Here is a 20,377-nt window from a genome sequence, read left to right as displayed (position 1 = left end):
GATTTCTGCACAGCTCCACACAAAGACTCAGACTTTCTGTTGCAGATGAAGGTGAGATGGGAAAAGATTCCAGCTTTACGCCGACTTTGTTGCTAAACTTAGACACATGTGAGATGCTACATAATTTATTTTGGCTTATGCTGCAAGCTCAAGAAAACTTCCAAACTTAACTGTGTATGTAACATTTACATGTTTTTCTGCACTTATATTATCAAAGGTTTAAGTCCTTATTATATTCCCTAGCTGTTTTTTGTTTTGTTTTTTTAATCCTGCACTATTCATGTTTTCATTAGTTGTGACAGTGCAATATGTCATTAAAACTTTAAAAACGTCCCTCCTCTTTCGGCCCTGTTTTGGTCTCTGAGTTCGTTAGTTGCTGATGGTGGTGTGTTCTTTAAAGAATGACACCGGAGGTCCATTGTGAAACCTGTTAGAATGACAAACCAACCTCTAATGGCCATGTAAATAAGGGCATGTAAGATGTGTGTTGGTGTCACCTTTAGATGTGAAGAGATCCACGCACATATTAGGAAATCTCATCTTCATGCTTAATGTGTTTTTGTTTTTTATGTAAACCATAATCTTTTTCCAATCTCCCAAACAAGTAAATTCGCTGCCTCAGCTTTCACTTTGACTGCATATTTGGTGAAAAAGCGAAAGACCAAGTGAAAGTAAGTGGATTGCAGTTGTTTAGTAGAAAAGTGGGTGTGTTTCTACCACCACTCTCCCCCAAACTACTCCAACCCCACTCCCTATGACTCCCTGATGCAGACTTTCTGTTGTTTGAAAGTGGAAACACTCCTGCAGAATAGGGACAAATGACCTTTAATGCTGTTCCAGTTGGATGACTTGTGTTTCATCACAAGGATGTGTTCATGTCACACAGTGATGCTCCAGGAATGTGTTTCCATGTGGGGATTCAGCCAAAGCAGGCCCTTACTGGTCGACGCTGCATTGCACTGATGACCCTCTGTGGCTCCTGTGTTGCTCCTTCAATTGGCATCCCTGCTGTGATGACAGTGGCTCCATTCAAATAAATGGGATGTCTGCCTTTTTTCTGTAGGGCTGGAAAAGGTGTGAAAAATTCTCAACTTTCTTTTATTGGAGCAGGTCTATTTGTTTCTAGATAAAGTATTTACACTAAAAATGTCTTCCTGCTGCTGCTGTTGAGATAATAGTAAAGTTGTCTCACTTAAAACCAGAATAATAAGCAATCTGCACCAAATTCGTTAACTTAAAAAAACTACCACTCAATTTTTAATCTCTCACTAACAACAGAAAAAGTATTCAAGCTGAATTTCACTAAAATAAAAATAAGCATTATAGAGTCATTAAACTCTTGTTTTTTTCCTTTCCATTTAGATAAATCATATTTAATTCAGCTTCCCTTACTGATTTGCTCGGCTCCTCATAGTTTAAAGATCAAAGCTCTATAAGCAAGATGTCCAGTTCTGCCACCATCTTGAAAGGACTGCAGCACTTTTTTGGAGGTTTTCTGAGGCATGAACTAATTTAACTTTGATTTCAGTGGTTACTGAAACATGAAACATACATTTATAAAGACTGTAGTTGACAAAAACACTGGAAAGGTTGGGTCACTTTTTCCATAAATACGATTTTTAAAAGTGTAAACGTTTAACCACCGTCTTTACTTTTGTGAGATTCCTCTTAGAGCTCATTCAGGATAACTGCCACGTTCCTCTCTCATAATGTCTTAGACAGGGTGACCAGGTCTCCCGCTTTATATTGGACTGCACAGTATTTTTTATCCCTACCCTCCCCCCCGTCCCACATATTGAGACAATGTCCCACATTTTTACTGGCTGAAGTTTAGCAAAGTCAACACTGCGAGTCTCACGGGAAACGTGTGGCTCAAAAGGAGATATATTGAAGATGCATCCTCACTGAAACCCAGTGATGATTACCAGACAGAGTAGCAGCTGAAATAACAGTTTTAGCAGTTACTGTGATAGAAAAAGGGAACGCAAGTGTGCAAAGACCAGAAAAACAAGGCAGTTTCCATTTGTGTTTAAACGAAGTCACAAAATCCATTTTTCCTTTTGTATGACTGATGCCAAACTTCCATCTTGCATAGCTAATGTGTCCCACAGAACCATACTCACATTTATGTTGTGGACTCAGATTTGACCCACAGTTCATTCTAAAGCATTAGTGCTTCTAACAAAAACTTTTCAGTTCTGCTGCTATAAAGACAGATATGTAGTGACCACCTGTCATTCCACAATCCATGGATTTATTTGTTAGATTTTTGTATTATATTGAGAATTTTATTCAGCTGTGGTGATGAGCAGTATGGATGAAGTTAGGTAGGAATATCCATGGATTATGACATTCATAGACAACGCTATGATCCACAGTGGGAGGGAGGGATCGAGGACATGTGGAGGTAAGCTCTGGAGAGAAGAGGAATGGAAGTCAGCAGATACCAGAATGCATGAGAATGAGAGGACGACAGGTGTAACAGTGAAGATGCAAGGAGCTGAGGTAGTGAACCTGAGGTCCACATTTCTAAGCAAGACAGTGCACAAGGGGTGAAGAAGAGAGCAGGAAGCAAGCAAGAAGAGGAAGGGTGGAGTGGGTGGAAACAAGTGTCAGGAGTTATTTGTGACGGAAGGATAGCAGAAAAACTGAAAGGGAAGAATTGAAAGATGGTAGTGAGACCTGCTATGTGTGGATTGGAGACACTGACAAAAAGACAGGAGGCCGAGCTGGAGGTGACTCAATTGAAGATGTTAGAGAGTTTTCACTGGATGACCAGGATGGACAAGATTAGAAATGAGTGCATTAGAGGTACAGCTCAGGCTGAATGCGTTGGAGACTAAGTTAGACAGCATTTGCAGAGGAGTGTTGGTGGATATATTGGACAATGAATTTTGAGGCCATCCAGAGGGTTGAAGTGAGAGATGAGGATGCTGGGGATAGGGTGAGAAGGAGGCAGATGATCTCCTGCTCCTAAAGAAAGCAGCCAAAAGAAGCTCTCCAGCTCTGTTATTTATTTTTATTTCACTTCTTTTGTTACATTTCAGATAATTGAGTTACTTTGTCTTGTTATTTTTGTTACTATTTTATTTAATCGATCTGTCTTAAATACATCTTATGTCAGAACGCTTTAAAAATGGCATTGATAGTTTTACGAACCAGAATAAAACAACAAAAAAGTCTGACAACACTGCTTACACGCATGCATTTTTTTCCTTCATATGTAAAATGGGTAATTATGGTTTTCCCCTTAGCTTTTATTTAATTATTAAGCGTTTAGTTTTGCACATTCAGCCTGTGTATCGCCACCGCTCGGAGCCATCAGTTCACGGCGCTATTGTCACCGAGCGAGGCCCCGCCCTCGGCGTGACGCGGCGGGGAGAGCGCTGAGCCGAGAGAGGAAAGCAGCTTTAATTGCACAGCAGCGAGAAAAGCCAGCGATGGCTTCTCTCAGGCAGGAGCACCAGTACGGGCTCTCCTGTGGAAAAAACAACAAAAACAGCCCCAACAGGACGCTGTACCATGTCAAGCTCACGGACACGGCTATCAGAGCGCTGGAGGCGTACCAGAACCTCAAGGTACCTTTGTGGTTTGTTTGTTTTCTTTTTGTGTGTTTGGATGTGAATTCATGCGTCAAAGTTTCTCTTTTATCTTCTTTCTAAAAATTTCCACTACCTAATTATTGTTAAATTGTTTTTCTGCGTTTATTTAGCTCACGCTTTTAATTTAGTGTGTGTTGAGGTTGTGGCTCCGGCCAGTACAGTTACTTCTGACTGAATCAGTTGGCTTCGTGGCTGGGTAACATACCAGAACTAAACCCAGTGATTGTCAGGAAAGACGAGCCCCTCAGCTGTTTGCTGGGAAACCTTCCTGGTGCTGCTTCAAAGTAAAGCAGAGAGGCAGCACTCTGCATAGTTATCTAATTGACAAGTAGCCTAGTTTGTGTCATAATTGGCTCCAGTGGAGATCATTAACAGCACACAGGCTTTATTGATTGTGTAACTTGTGCTTTAATCTGTTTAAATGTAAGATAAATTATATTTACTGCACTAATTCAGATTGCATAATTCTCCAAAGACGCCTATATGCAACTACAATAGCCTCATTTTCTTTTTTCTCATTAGGGGTCTTTATCAAGTGAGCCATCAATATGTTTCAAAGGGAGCCAAGGGGTAAGTGTGATCATATTTATTTGTTTGTTTTCACATGTGCACATAACTGTATTTTTATGCTTCTGGGATTTCAACCCCATTTATTTGTTAACTAAATTGAAAAAGCCTGCATTGTTGTTCTTTAAATGAATAAAATAGCAACATTTCTGACTCACACTCTCCACCATGCTGCCACCCTCGGAGCGCTCAGATGGGAGCTTATAGCTGGTCTCCTCCAGCAGATAGGAGGCATGCAGGTTACTGGGTCAGGCTGTGGAGAGGCTTTGTTGGGTCAGTGCTGGGGGAAGAAGGAGGGGAGGGAGAAGTGCGCAGTACACTGACAGAGCCAGAGTCAACAGTGGGGAAAGGAGTTATTATGAGTCAAATGAGGAGCATTAATAGATACAAATTAGCCTTGTGCACCTTGTTTCTACTTTGTAAAAATGCAAGTTAATGTTGCATGTGTGTCGCTGGACATCAGGACATCAGGACATTAGCAGCTTTCTTTGGCTCGTGAAATTCAGCCATAATCTGCAGTAAGCAGCCTGAAGTATGCGTGTTTTGACTCAAGTCGGGAGCAGCTGTGTCCTTGGGGAATAGTTTCTTTTCAGGCAATGCTAATTGCACAGGCTGGTTGGAAAGAGTTGAACCCCCCCCCCCCCCCCCCCCCCCCTTTCCTGTCATGACAAGATGAGCTGAGTGGTCCTGAGCTTTATGAGGGAGTGGGGGGGCAGGGTATGGATAACCTGTAAAACCTGTAAATGTGAATAGTGGTGGAACGTTTGCTGCTTCTAATTTGTGTATGTGTGTGGGGGGTTTTTTGGGTTTTTTTTTTTAAGTTTAAGAGTAGTGAAAACAATCTTTTACTTTTCTGACAGTAAGGTGTGGTGCCTGTCGTTTTTGTAACTAGTCCAGGATTTTTCTAACCTGCGTCTGACCTGACTCGAGCTGTCACAGAGGATTGATTCACATGTCGGTACCTCTTTGCAAGAGTTGGAGGTAAAGAAGCGGTCAGTCGGTTCCTGTTTTTGTTTGTGTTGTGCTCTGTACGGACTGCAACTCCCATTAGACAAGGCAATGATACGAGTACGTATGGCAGTAATTTAGAAAACGAATGCTGCAAATCCGAAGCTGATGGCGTGCTGAGAAATGCCTGCAGTTAGAATACAACCAAAGATGATAGTTGGATTCCCTGTTTTATTTATTTTTATTTTTTTTAATAGAGAAGCTGTTGTGCGTGAAAAGTGAGTTTCATTAATTTGGGTTTGTCCTGTGCTCCATGCACGAGGGAAATGGCAACTGACTTTATATGGAAGTTTTGCTCAACAAGGTGGCGTGTTGGTAGTGATAGAGTACTGTGCAAAAGGCTTAAGCCACCCCTAATTTCTGTTTATTTTGTGAGGAAAATTGGAAATAGGTGCTTTCATCTATTTAAACATGTGGAAACATACATGGAAATATAAACGCAAAATACAGAGTTTGAGAGTCAGTATTTGGTATGACCACCTTTATTCTACAACGTAGTCTTTTCTTGCTACTTGTGCAGTTACCTCAGATTTTTCAAGGACACACTGCACATCATGACGAGAGATGCCAAGGTTTCTACTAACTCTTAACAATGGCTATTAACGCTGCCTAAAGATAAAGTTTAGGATTGGTTCTTTGTTAAGTTGTCTGTTGTGTGCAGACACTTTTCATCCCTTAAGTGCATAAGTTACGTGATTCACAGGGCAGTGTTAAGTGGATTACCAAACCAAAAATAATACAATGAAAAATATTCTTCTGAAAAGATACAAGGACTGGACTTAAAATGAGTGAAAAATCAGACAGTTTCACAAAGAAAAGCTGGAGAACTATTGCTCAAGAGCAAAAAATTGTGAGAAAGTCTGGCTCCTTAGAAGCAAAATATACAGAATTGAGGGGTGGCTCAAGACTTTTACACACTGGTGATTACTATTAGTAATACTACTTGTAGTCTTCGCTATTGTCATTAATATTACTATTGTTGTTATTGTACTGTTATTATTTTTAATATACATTTATAGCAGCTTAAGAACATACTTTACAAAGTGCTTAGACAAGCAAATTCACATGTGTTACTCATAAAAAAAATCCAAATCACAAATATCCATTACTTTGCTAATTATCCTGCATCCAGCACTGGTAGCTTTGTTTTGTTCAAATCAGCTTTGCTCTGATTATACTAATGCTTGGGTATGCACTGGTCTCTGGTCGCTGCATTAGTTACAACAAAGCAGTTTAGGAGAGACTTATGTGTGTCTCATTGCTGTTGACATAAACTCAGACATGATGTGCAACAAAATGCTGACTATAGTTGACTTAACAGCCATGACTGTCATTAACAGTGATTTTCTGAAAGTTAAACTGAGCTCCTTTTAATGTAAGGAATGTGTTGAATACTCTGTCATATCGGGAGATCTGAGTGAGACATTATTTTTTTCCCTGACAGTTCATCTGCGCCTCTGTCATTGTGATGGCTCAGGGATCGGAGAGAATCTGGCACTCCTCCCAAATATACGGCACAGATTTATAAGCGAAACGAATGTTTAGAGGTAATTACAGGAGCTGTAACGCTCTTGATTACAGCGTGAGGCATCATGACTTCAGTATGCATTAGCTCTCCCTGTCTGCCTGGCTCAGACGTTGATAAATGTGGGGATATACGCGTGTGTGTCAGTGGCACACTTTTGCTGAAGTAATAGCTAGGTTAATGACATGAACTCTGACCTGCTAATTTTCCCGTCCCATTACAAGTTGGGAGTCCTACTTTTTCTGTGTGTGCCAGTAATTGAGCAGAGAGATCACACCTTCTGTGTTAAAGCGTGTTTTAGTGATGCAGTGAATGGCACATGTATGCACGCGTTAGTATGTGTGATATAATTTTTTCTGCTTGCTTTGGCCTGGGTGTTGGCAGGATGTTTTTGATTTGGGTTGGTGTGATTGTTTATCCCTTGTGTGGTCTACAGACATGATTTATTCATATCTGACCTCCTCTTTCCTGTCCTGCCCCCCTGTGCCCGGTGTGCTGCAGTCGTTAGCCTGGCAGGACCAGCGTCGATCCCTTAAGGTCCATCTGCATGTGTGCCGTGTGTTTGTTTGTTTCTTTTGCCGGAGTGAATGAAAGGAGAGGATTTTGGCACTTATTTTTCCACAAGTGTGTGTCTGTGCGTGTGTTTAGCCTGCCTATGCTGAGTTCCCGAGAGTCCCCTCTGATTGTGTGCCGTCTCCTCTGATTTGAATAACAATGAGCGGGGGAATGCAGGCGGTGTGTTGTCACCCTGCCTGGATCACCCAAAATGAATCAGGTTTTTCAGACTAATGTGTTACAGTCGGTCCAGATGTGTTGTGGCCTGCCCCGAGGGTTTGTTTGTGCCCAGCGTGATAAAAACTTCCCTGCTGTGGATCTAATGGAGTGGGGAGTAACACAGCAAACAGCTTTCATCTTAACCATTTAGTTATTTAACCATGACCAAAATATAAAAAACATTGATGGTACTTCTGTCACATCATTACTGTGTACTGTATGTGGATTATCTAAACAGTTGCCACAAAGGCACTGAAAAGTATGTGTTCTGCCCAAAAAAGTCATCTTGAGATATGATGAAGTTGCAAACCACTGCAACTAAGCTGGGAAAATCTGTCAGGCATTTTATAAATTATACATATAAATTTATACATTATACAATACTGTATTGTATGTGGCACTGATTATATATTTTTTCCCTACAGTAGAAACAAGCATCATATTTATTGATATGCCTTTATTTAAACAGGAAACGTGGTTGAGGGGTATTTTACAAGGGAGATTAGAGGGGTTGTACTACAAAACAAAATTAATGTGTTAGCGAGCTTAGATTTATGAAGGTGTCTTTCTTTCTACGTGGGTCAATCTCTGTGTTAACTTGTGCTGAACACACAACGTGGTCTGGAGCAGAGTTTTGGTCTAAAATCTAACATCGAAACTAGAGCAGGGCGATATGGCCAAAAATATTTATCTCGATATATATTTGAAAATTTGCGATAACGATATAACTGACTATATAATTGATGCGAGACAAAATACAACTCCACAACTTTACTAACGCAAAAACCCATCTATTTATTTTCACTTAAACAAGCAGCTGTTTTTTATGTGCATTAAAGCTATATAAAGATTTAACAGTGCAAATGCAAATTCCTTGCTGAAACTTTAACCAAAAGACATTTCCAGTTGAAATGGGCTGACATATCCTGAGCATAAACATGTATAATATCCACTAAAGTTAAAAAGAGGTGCCTTGCAACATTAAACTGCAGTGTGCCAAATAAAAAAAGTCAAATACGTATTTTTCGGACCATAAGGTGCACAGGATTACAAGGCACATTAACCGAAACAAAGCAGTCGGATAAATCAAACTTTATTCAACTCATTCTTCTTGCTTCCTCCACTTCTGTACCATTGATTCATTAATGCTGTATTCTATCACAGCTGCTCTATTCCCATGTTGTTGCAGTATATTAATGACTAACCTCATATTGTGGATGGATTCTCTCAGTTGTTCTCCTGACTGAAGTTTGGTCCGTTTACAGCATCCTGCCATGCTATTGCATTTGTCCCTAACCATCAGGAACCTTCACGTTAACTTTTATCGAGTGGAAAAAAAAGTTAGCATTCATCCTCCAGCTTTACTGTTTATGTTATGCTAACATAGCTGTGTCGCTAGCACATCATTATATACCACCTAGTCCAACTTCAGTAACCCTACAAATGTCACTGCTATTTAGTTTTCAGTCTTCATTGATGTTGGAAGTGATAGCATAGCTGTACGTTTGAATTATTTCAGAAATCTCTCAGTCAGAACATGCTATATCATGTTTAGGTAACTAGCGAAACTAGCGAGCTAACTTCCGCTAACTTCCTGCTAACTTCTAACTCCGTTAAATGTAATAAATTCTGTTTTCATGGATGCCTGGATGTTAAACTTAATCGTTACACCTGGTAAAGCAGCAATGCTGATCAATTTATTAAAGATGAAAGAATTTAGACAGTTTTTAACTATTAGTGATGCTGCAGTGTTCGTTTGACTTTGGCACCTGAAGTGGACAGAGTTTTGGTTCCAGATTACTCCCAGATTTACGAGCACCTTAGTCCGTCAAATACAGTAATAACGACGGCCCGCTAGCATGCTCTAGCAAAAATAGTGCTTTGTTGTGTATCTGACAGACAAAAGCTAAACCAGTTCCACACCACTGAAGTTGCACCATTTTTACAAACCAATTCTGGTTCATCTGTTTCACTCAACAATCCGCTTTGCCTCTTCTCATTCTCCGTTGCTGCCATGCTTTTCGGTCATGTGCGCATGAAAACAAAGGCACTGCGCATGTGCATTTTACCCATATTCTATTGCGATATTTTATTTTCTTATCGTTGCCCAACATTCTACCGGTATTACCGTGAGCGGTATAATATCGTCCAGCCCTAATCGGAACTTTTCATAATTCTTTTATTTACAGTGTGTTTAAAGTTCTGTGTTCTCTGGGGAAGGAAAAATGTTCATAGCATGAAGCTTTTAAGCTGCAAGCCTCAGTCACACATGTCTGTAGACTAATCGGTAATGACCTCTAGCAACTACAGGTTTCTATTGAAACGTGAGTATTCCTCAACCATTCGGTGAGCGGCTGCTGGAGGTTTTGGAGGAGTTGGTAGGTGAAATTGGCTACAAAGTCTGTGGATAACTTATTTAGCACGTCACAAATCCATAATAGTTCCAGTAAAGTAAAAGTAAAAAATTTTTGCAGTTTTACTACAGTTTACGTTCATTGGCACCATCTTGGGTTGTTCCAGATACAATTCCAGATCCAAATTCCATCTGGGAGCTTAGAACTTCCAACTTATTCAGCAAAACACACTGAGGCAACCTGCTGGCGACTAAAGCAACTGAAAGTACATGTTAGCAGTTTCACCTAGCGACACCAAGCAACAGCTCACCAACCAGTCCAGGAATAGACATTTTCCCTAGCAACCAGAGGTTGGCAGGGGGTCACCAGCCTGTCTCTTGGCCTGTATGACTTACGACTTGCTAAAGCCACTGAAGGAAGCCCAGCTATAAAGTTTCTGCAGCACATACTGCATTGTCAGTGGAATTTACATACTTTCAGTTGGTGATACAGAACATTTGTAGTGTTTTCATGCTTGGCTTTAATCTAGGGCTGAACGATTATGGAAAATAATCTAATTGCGATTTTTTGCCCCAATATTGCGATTGCGATGCGATATGCGATTATTTTTTAAGGTCTTTGTCTTCTGTATTATTAAACAAAGACAAGCAATACATCATATAGTATGGCCAATACTATATTACATTAATTTTAAACTGTTCTTTCCTGGAAGACAGACCTCTGTTATGATGACATGAGGTGATGCATGAATTGATGACTGACATTTTTATTTAACTTCTTCAATCACAACAGTATATTTGAACATACACAATAGTTTATTTTTAGCTTACAAACATCTGAGCATAAAGTGCTGACAAGGAACCCTGGTGTAAACATTAAAATGAAAGTCAGTACAATGTGCAGATTGCAGAAATATACATAAAAAAAATCAGTGGCTTTACCACACTCAGTTTTTCGACATCTGTGAACTACTAGACAGTCATTAAATTAAAAAATAATATTAAATAAATAAAACTAATAAATAAAAAATACACACATCTTACTGATCTCTGCAGTCAGTAACATTACACATAAAGTGCAAACATAATAGCAATTGTATAAACACACACACACACGCCTTTAAAATTTAAAGGCGTGAAATTGGACGGTCTAGTTCTGATTAGCGTCACCGCTGTCTCGGTGGAGTTTAATAAACTTGGCCGTCTGCTTCTTGCTATCTAAAATATAACCAGACACTGGTGTAAATTCTCGACTGTCTCATACTTCTGTTTAATAAGTTTTCTGTTTGACGTTTAGTCAGCTGTGTGAAAACCAAGGAGGAACCCACCCGGGGGATTAATAAAGTTTTATTTTATCTAATCTAATAACTTTAATCTCAGCCAAACCGATTTACTCACGAACAAACAAAACACTGAAAAAAGCCCAACAATAACATTTTTAGGTTGTCTAAGTGACTTATATATTACGTTTAACCCGAGCAGCGAAACTCCGCGGTGATCTGAAAATGATGTGCCGGGAGTTGTGCCGTTCTCGGCCGCATCAGTAACCCTCGAGCTCCCGGCTAGCTGTCGAGCTGGTGGGTAGCAGACGCCTCTGAAAACGTCGAAGCACTTTTGCAAATATGGGATATCTTGATAAACCGAGCAGATATTTGATGTTTACATAACTACTTTCTCGCCTGAAAATATGTTAAAAGTTTATTTTGTGACCCTGAAAGATTAGTATGAGTAATTTTAAAACTTAGTAGCAGCCGCCATTGCTGGAAACTGGAGTTTGGCTGGGATATGGTAGTAATTTGGACAGCCTTCGGCGCGTCGCTGTGACGTAATCGGTCTACAAATGCGGCCTCAGGAGGATGCAGCCCATGAATTTGGACATGTCCAGAGTATAATCGCAGCCTTTGCGGTTAGAAAATTGCACTTGATCATGTCGCAATATTATCGCAAATGCGATATATCGTTCAGCCCTACTTTAATTTCCAACTCCAAGAACAGCAGCTAACAGAGGTTAGGTTAGAAAATTGATCAGTTACGTTTATGGCTATTTATCACCAGTGATACCTATTTAAGCAATAAAATTTCCCTTTGATCTGACGACATATTAAAGTGGTTTGAATATCTAATTTATTAGGATGATCACCCTAAGTAACCTGACTGACTATATTAATGTTTAAATCCAAAGGTCGATGTGTAGCTGTTGTCTTGGGTGGGGAATCAAATAATGTGCCAGGCGCACCTTTTAATGTGAGCATGTCCAGATCCTGAAGCAGAAAGTCTGAGTTAACAGAGAAAGTCGATTACCACCGTTGTGATACCAGTTATCTGACTGAGCTTTTAAGTTTAGTTAAGGGAGCTGAGATGAATGAAGTCTGGCTGTCTTGAGCTTGCTTTGTAGTACATCGTCTGTCCAAGCTAGCACCCATGCCAACTTAAAGCATATTTTTTTAAATGCAACAAATACAACATAAAATACAAGATATACAAAATGCATATGAAATCTAAACACCCACAACAACAAAATACCAGGCCTCTCAAGAAAAATGACTGCACACCTCCTTCAGCATGTTTAGAAAATGCTGTCTTCTGAGGGGGAAAAAAATCAGTGCTCTTTCTTGTGAATATTCTTATGTGCTGACCAGATTATTTATGTGTTGGTGAGGTTTTTTTGTTTTGATTTATTTTAATAAAAAATGCGGGCGTTCCTCTGAGATTCATTAGCTCTGGAAAAGCGTCCTCTGTCCAATCAAGCAGCTCGGAGATCCAGAGCACATTTTGGTTCACTTATCCCGATTCCTGTCTAATTCCCTTATGTGAAAACTTCACACACAAGTTAATGAGGTGTAAAGGGCCACTTGTCTCTCCCCGCCCCTGCACACGTGCATCATGGTACGTTGGGTAACATACCCTTCAGGGGAGGATCCTGCTTAGTTTGGAGGGTGGAAGGAGTGACATTTTGTCAGGAACAGTGACCCACAATTTGTTGAAGTTGGCAGTCTGGCCCTCGGGCACCTGCCAGAGATGTATCGTTCTTGGCATTATAGGGGGGAGAAACCTCGAGGGATTCTTGTGGCGCAGCACCACTTCCTCCTTTTCCTTCATATCGGCCTCTTCCGCCCCAGTGCTGGAGCTTGCAGGTCTGGCAGCAGCTCTGCCCCTCTGTGAAACTGCAAATGAAAAGGAATGGAGGGTGATTACAGGCTGGGGCTTGATTACATGCACTGTCTCCCACTCATGGCAGCCACATTAATCACGCAGTGTCGGCATGTGGAACTCGGCAAGAGAGAAGACACAGTATAGCTCCAAGCATTGACTGATTGACTGTGGGATCATAAACGCACGCCTGCATAAAAACACTCAAAATCACTGGTTTCTCTCTTTGTATGTTTCTCTTCGGCTCTGCCACCCCCTGCCCCCTCTCCTCCAAGCAGCCTGAAACACAGACACACATTGTGTTTTGTATCTCTGTCCTCCATTGTGGAGGGGACTTGTCTTAAATGGCATGTGTCAACTTGTGGCCCTGGGAACGATTCGGCCCTTTTGTTTGCGATGAGATGATGAGAAGTAGTGTTTACTGAAGTGTGGTGAGGATGAGGGTGGTGGTTGGCTGGCTGTCTGAGCGTGTGTGTGTGTCTGTCTTTAAACCAGTGGTGGAGATGTTTGGCTGATAGCTACACTTTGGCCTTTCTCCCCCTTCACCCTTATGAGTGGCAGTAATGCTGATTACGCCCCGGTGAGACGAGCTGGAGCTGAGCCTCTTTGCTCATGCTGGATTAGCACAGACACACATGCACAGTTTGCATTAGCAACCAGTTCAGAGTGACTTGCCTCCTGCTGATAACAGACAGTGGTGGTGGCGACAGGTTTCACTCCCTCCTCCACCTTCTCCTCCTCCTATCAACCAGAAAGGGAAGCAGTGCCATGGCATCTCACTCTGGAGCCGGGGAGGCCAGGACAAAAGACGGCCTGTTTTCAGAAGGCCATTACTCAGGCTGCAGAGGATGTGGAAACAATAGACTGCATGAGATCTACACCCAGACCCCACATTCAACCAAAAGCTAGCAGGAAACATAAGCCCTGTGCACCGACAGCAGTCTCTCACAGTTTTTGTTCAATTGACTTTATAGTTTGATAAAGCCAGGAAAATGAGCCTTTCCCGTCCTGCACCTTCAACGTGTGGAGACATTTATGACAGTAGAGAGTGAACTGTGGCTCATTAAGATACAGTCACCACAGAGGCTGACAGACTCAACTTTTACTGTGTCAAAAACCCAGCAGCTGATTCTTTTCCTTCAGGAACAGCTGTGGGTTGCATGGGGACTATTTTTCAGGTAGAAATTAAAAATCTTGTGTGTGCAAGTGAGTGGCTTTGTCTGGGATGAAAGTTGTTCAGTTTTGAAACTCTGTCTAATTAAAATGGAGGTTTTGCAAGATTGTGCAAGCTTTACAAACTAAGATTCAATGTTTAGATATGCTGGAAAGAAGCTGTCCAATGTCTGCAAACATTGTCAGTGTCCCTGGTGCATCAGCTTGTTTTTGAGGTTTGAAATCTTGCAAATGCGGACTTGTGAGGATGTACATTTGCACTCATTCTGCTCTCGGAGCAGTATGTAAAGACAGCCACTTTTCAAAGATCTGCCCACACACTTCTGAGCTTCCAAGTCATGCAATTTATGGCAGCGTTATCTCTCAGCTGTGGTCTAAAACTCAGAAACAGACGGTGTGGGGAAAAATAAAAAGCTGGCATTGTGGAGGCAGGGGTACTTACTCATAAACTATTGTTTGCCTTCAGCTGAAGTACAGTGTATTTACTGCGTTAGGTGGGATCAACCTCGAAGGATAACTCATTTTGAATAAAATTAGGGTGTAGCTCGTTGTATACCTAACTATGGTGGGTAAGAGTTATTGCTAGGGTTTTTTTAAGAATTAAACAAAAAAAGATTGCATGGATGCTTTAGTGATCAAGCAAGTCTGAATCTGTAAACTGGACCGAGCCAGACAGCGCACGGAGCCATAAATCCCGCTCACGTGCCCGTCATTGGTGAAACAGTCTGTCAGTCGCACCTAACCCAGTCATTATGATGTGCTTAGACTATAGTTACACATGCACTGAAGCCGTGAACTTCTCTAGACATTACTCATCATCTGTATGCAACAATGCAAAAGTCTGATTAGATGAATAGACCTTAACCTGCCAGTTCTTAACCTCCCACCCTTTAATGTCCAGTGAAACACGTGTAAGGATAGCACGGGTGACTGCAGCCATCCTACTATGAATACTTTCCGAGGTAAAGGGCTCTTGGAGTATGTAGGGTTGGGTTGACAACATTTCATTTAAAATAAATCAGAACTGCGTCACAACACCACCGTAGTTCACCTGCTATGTCAGCTTGCTGCTATGTGGCAGGTCTGGCTTCAAAAGTGAGTCGAACCCCACAGACTGAAAAAGCCCGACTGTACAGCGTTAAAAGGCACGTTTACATCCCAGTTTAAGGAACAGCTTTAGCCTCTATAGATTACTCTATAGGGGGGTTTAATGGATTTTATGACTAATGACTTGTTTTATAGTAGAGACCAGGCAAAAGCTTTGCGCTTCAGTTTTGGTGAATTAAATTGTAGTGGGGGGGTTATTTTCAGTCTTGTTTTCCGCAGTAATTAGCAGATATCTATCTGTATGTTACACCCAGCTGTTGGACTGTTGTGCTCACTGGATTGTGCTGCAGTTTGCGAATGCGGTTTTTTAACCAAGCCTGCCAATGTTGGTGTTTGCACTCCACGCTTCGTTTAAAATAACGGAGACTTGAAAATCTGTAGTACAAAACCAGTGAGTGCCATCACGGAGGCCACGTACATCTTTTATACTGCCTGTGGCCTAAACCACACGAAGCATGTAGCTTGAATGCTTTTGAAGTGGATTATTTCCTGCTGTGTGCTACGTGCAAGATGTCTCTCTTTATTCTCCTTGTTTGTTTCCCGTCACATGAACCTGAAAATACAACTGCTGTCTCATTATCTGACAGTATTTTGTCCTAAAACTCATTAAACAAATTTAATTCTTGCCAGGATTTGACCATCTGTACATGAAGTTGCATTATAGATTATAATGGGATAGTGAGTAGCACAATACTCTTCAGCAACAAGTTGCAGCTTGTATGGAGGTGTACAAATGCAAAATTTTGTGTAAACATAAAATATGTACTTCTATTTATTTATTTTTTTCGTTTGTTTGCACAGATGTGGCATTCAGCTCAACATTCAAGAAACCGAGAGAAATCCAAGTATAGATTTCCCAAGCCTTAAACTGCTGCTGCGTTCCCTTACACAGTCCAAGGGGGTGAAAGTTTAAATGTCTGCTCATTTATTCGGCCTAATATGTAACATGATAAATATGGAAAGATCATGATTAAAACTGTTGGAGGCCTGAGGGAATGGATTTGTGTGTGCAATAAAGGGAGTGACCTACTCTTGGTGCAGAAACTGAGATCCAGAAAATTACATTAAAGTGAACACTGCAGTTAAACTCGGTGCTCATTTATCACTGCGTGGCAATGTTGGGTTTCTTATTTGATGGGCTGGTGTGATCACACAGGTGTCTTTATTTAATTAGGCAGATTTAGATTTGATTGACTGATGTCTCTTTCCTATGAGCTTGCACATTTTAGTTGGGAAAATGGCACCTTTTACGACCATTTTAACCTGATTTTAAATCGTTAACAGTTGAAGAACACGGATGAAACGGAAAAGCTCAAAGGAAACGAATGGTGAAACCTATGACAATGATGAGACACAGACTGACATTTGGACTTTGTACCACAGACCCGATTTAGGAGAGGCATAATATTTGATGGTGGGGGAATTAGTGAAAAGGCAGAAACTGGAACAAGGCTGCCCAACTGTCTAACTTACAATAAAAAAGAATGATGAGTTCTGTTATCTCTCGATTTGGGATAACAGAAACATTTGTCAGATTCAGGCTCTGCTTGCTTTGCCTCTTTGCCTTGTGGCCTCTGGGGTCACCGAGCATTACTGAGGTCAGAAGTCTCTTTCAAAGCAATTTTTATTACAAAAATTTCTTAAGACGAGACCTTTGTTAATATTTGTAGAATACCTAACCGTCCTGATTACTTGCGCCCTGTTTGGTTAATCTGGTTTTCTTTTTGCCTCATTTAAAAAGCACAAAGATCAGAAGCAACCCCACAGATTCTTTGAATATTTCACTTCAGAGGAAGACAATAAATATTTCATTATTCACGGTCAGTTGAACTCTTAAAGTGCCCAGTCCTTTTGTTCGAGCGCCTCTCTGGGTTTGATTTGCAGTGTTTGTCTCTCAAGAGAATACGCTTGGCTTTGGCATGGGCCCCAGTGGCTGGGAACAAGAGTGATTGTTGTAGTTTGGACGGTGGGGATCTAGATGTCTGCCTGTGGAGCGGCCAGCTACTGCTCCTACGTGCACTGCGTGACGGGGCATCTGTGACAGCTGTAGTCTTGTGACGGCACGCAGCACAACAGTCCATAAATTATTGAAAGTTACTGTGAAAACATCCTGTAATGAACTCCTGACTGAAGAAGCGGCAGCATCCAAAAGTGGATGCTCTTGGCAATTACAGACTTCTAATTTTCACCTAGAAGTGTCTTACATTTGCAAAGTTTTATGTGTGAACTCAGCTGTAAGCTGACAAAAACATATGCTGCTAAAAAAAGAAAAGTTAATGTGCAGATTTTTAGTTTGTTTTTTGTTTTTTTAAAAATACCACCAGTATAATTTCTTCTGTCCTGTGAAGTGTGGTGCTTAGTCACCTTCCTGCTGTCACATATCACCCATGAATGCTTATCAGGCTTCACGTGAAAGTCAGATTACATTGGAAGTCATATTCAAATCAAGCAGCACGACTCATCACCGTCTAACTCACATGAACACCATGTTTCTGTGTTTATTTTGAGTTTTTATTATGCAATAAGACAGAAAATGTTTTCTGTTGATAAAATATATTGAAATGGCAAAACTACAAATTTAGTTCCGGGTGGTTAGGACTGTCACCTCGCAGCGAGAGGGCCCTGGGCTTGAATCCACTTTGGGGCTTTCTGTGTGCAGTTTGCATGTTCTCTCCAGGTGCTCCAACTTCCTCCCAAAGTCCAAAGACATGCATATTAGGTGATTCTAAGGTGGTTGAGTTTCAGGTTGAATATGCAGATCGCAGTGGGTTGGAGAATGTTCTCCACAGGTCAAGAAAGTAGCTTAAATCGGTCGTTCAGGGGTTTTGTGTGCTAATTAGCGAGGAGGTGATCTGGTCTCCCCTCCTGCAGTGAGGGCTGTCTATGTATTCACAGAGTGGTACTTTAACTTTATGACTTTAAATACTTCATTATTTCATTATGTCATTTGCATATATGGGCTTTTAAGAGTCAGGTGATTAAATTACGATCAAACAAAATGTATCATGAACTAACACAATTAGCAGAACGATGTTTGCGTCTTGTTTTCTTGGTGAATCCAACGTTACATTGGTCTCTAAGCTGACAGAGATCTGCTGTGTGATGCCCTGTCTGAAGGACTGTTGATCAGAGGTTTCCTTGAGTTGGGGGCTTTGACATAATGGTTTGCTGTTAAGCTGAAGCTCGTGGGTGGGGCCAATGTTTAGAGATGTAAACGTGTCTCATGATAACACAGAGTCAGAAGACTTTATTTATCCCCAAGGGGCAAATAAGAGACTGACCTTGCCGACCGTACATACAATACACAAACATCACATTGGGGAGACCGGTCAGGCTAGGTAGCTGGCCGGTCAGCCGCACGAGCAGCGACCCGGAACTGAACAACAATGGAAAATGCACAACATGAGAAAAGACGAGGAGAAAAAAAACTCCCCCCAGACTGAGCTTCAACAGGGAGATCCATTTTTTTCCCAGTCAGTAGCCCATTGGAGGCAGACTTTAAACCCTTTCCTCTTTGTGGGATGTTGATTTCTTTTTTTCCTTATTGATTCTTCCTTGTCTTCTTCAGTCAACACTAGCAGCTCAGTAATGTACGGGCTTATGACTGACTTAGATTTAGGCGCTGAATCATTGTAGAGGCTTCAACCTAACTTTCATGAATGGCCAACGCTATTACCAGCTTTGATGCTTTTACGTGGTGTTTTATATGTTAATTATCTTCTGGCAATGTCCCGATGTTTCATATGTGGTACCACCCACATACAATTAAAACGTGGGGACTTTTTCCATCTTTGAATGCTTCTCTTTGTTGTGGTTAGCATTTTAAATTTTCAAAGAATATTCAGGCAATCATTTGTCCCTCTGGGTTTTCGACTCCTTCGTACATTATCTCACATCCATTCTGAAAGTTTTTGCATCTCCCTCTAGAAATTTGCTGACAGCAGTGAGTTATTATATTGAAGCTATGATGATTATTTTGTCACTGATTAAATCCAAAACCTGCAGTGAAAAAGTAGCTGCACAGGAGTATTAGACAGTACTGAACAGGCCAATCAAAACAGCTCTGAGCTGTGTTAACCCTATGTGTAGTTACATTTCCAGGGAGGTGCACATCAGGTTACGGCATAAGTTATGTTGTAGTGTTTCTGGGGTGTTTTTGGTTACGAATGACCAAAGTCATACATTTAACACAAGTATAAATTTCCTGTTACGTGTGCTAATATTTAGCATAGTATTTTCTGTGTTCTTAAGTTTAGTTAAGCTTGTTAGCACGCTAACAGAGTACCTCTGAAGGTTTAATTTAAGACTTTAATACCAATAATACAATTTTACTTTTTCATGTTAAGAGTGACAAAGAAGTACAGATATCAGATTTACAGTATCAGAATTACTAATGTTTGTATTTGTTTGACTAATGTTTAGCTATCGTGTGTAATAGATAGAATAGATGCTATCCACATCCAGATGTTATCCAGAAGTCTCTAACTAGAGTTGCAGGAGGTGATGCAGAGAATCAGAATCGCATTTATTGGTCAAATATATGTGCAAACACATAGTAGGATTTTGGTTCTGGTCGACGGTGTCTCTCAAGCACAGCAATGTAAAACACACAATATATGAGCGACAAAAGAAGAAATAAACAATATACAGTGGGGCAAAAAAATATTTAGTCATCCACCGATTGTGCAAGTTCCCCCACTTAAAATGATGACAGAGGTCAGTAATTTGCACCAGAGGTACACTTCAACTGTGAGAGACAGAATGTGAAAAAAAAATCCATGAATCCACATGGTAGGATTTGTAAAGAATTTATTCGTAAATTAGGGTGGAAAATAAGTATTTGGTCACCTCAAACAAGGAAAATCTCTGGCTCTCACAGACCTGTAACGTCTTCTGTAAGAAGCTTTTCTGTCCCCCACTCGTTACCTGTATGAATGGCACCTGTTTGAACTCATCATCTGTATAAAAGACACCTGTCCACAGCCTCAAACAGTCAGACTCCAAACTCCGCCATGGCCAAGACCAAAGAGCTTTCGAAGGACACCAGGAAAAGTATTGTAGACCTGCACCAGACTGGGAAGAGTGAATCTACAATAGGCAAGCAGCTTGGTGTGAAAA

General features: G+C 40.9%; 1 protein-coding gene across 1 annotated transcript in view; it reads left to right on the top strand.

Moving 5' to 3' along the window:
- The first annotated feature begins 3,405 nt into the window (after nucleotides 1-3,405).
- Nucleotides 3,406-20,377, top strand: part of LOC147338752 (RNA polymerase II elongation factor ELL-like) — a 39,555-nt gene continuing 22,583 nt past the window's right edge. The window contains exons 1-2 of the mRNA XM_086273212.1: nucleotides 3,406-3,578; nucleotides 4,125-4,172. Of these exons, the coding sequence (XP_086129338.1) occupies nucleotides 3,441-3,578; nucleotides 4,125-4,172 (186 nt within the window). The 5' untranslated portion in view covers nucleotides 3,406-3,440. The remainder of the gene's footprint in view (nucleotides 3,579-4,124; nucleotides 4,173-20,377) is intronic.

Source organism: Aulonocara sp. 'chitande type north' Nkhata Bay, linkage group LG1, assembly GCF_057382095.1.
Source record: "Aulonocara sp. 'chitande type north' Nkhata Bay isolate Kocher_YH1m ecotype deep benthic linkage group LG1, A_spYH_male_GT1.1, whole genome shotgun sequence".
Classification (NCBI taxonomy): Eukaryota; Metazoa; Chordata; class Actinopteri; order Cichliformes; family Cichlidae; genus Aulonocara; species Aulonocara sp. 'chitande type north' Nkhata Bay.
The sequence above is the reverse complement of the archived record's forward strand: the minus strand, read 5'-3'. Positions and strand labels throughout refer to the sequence as shown.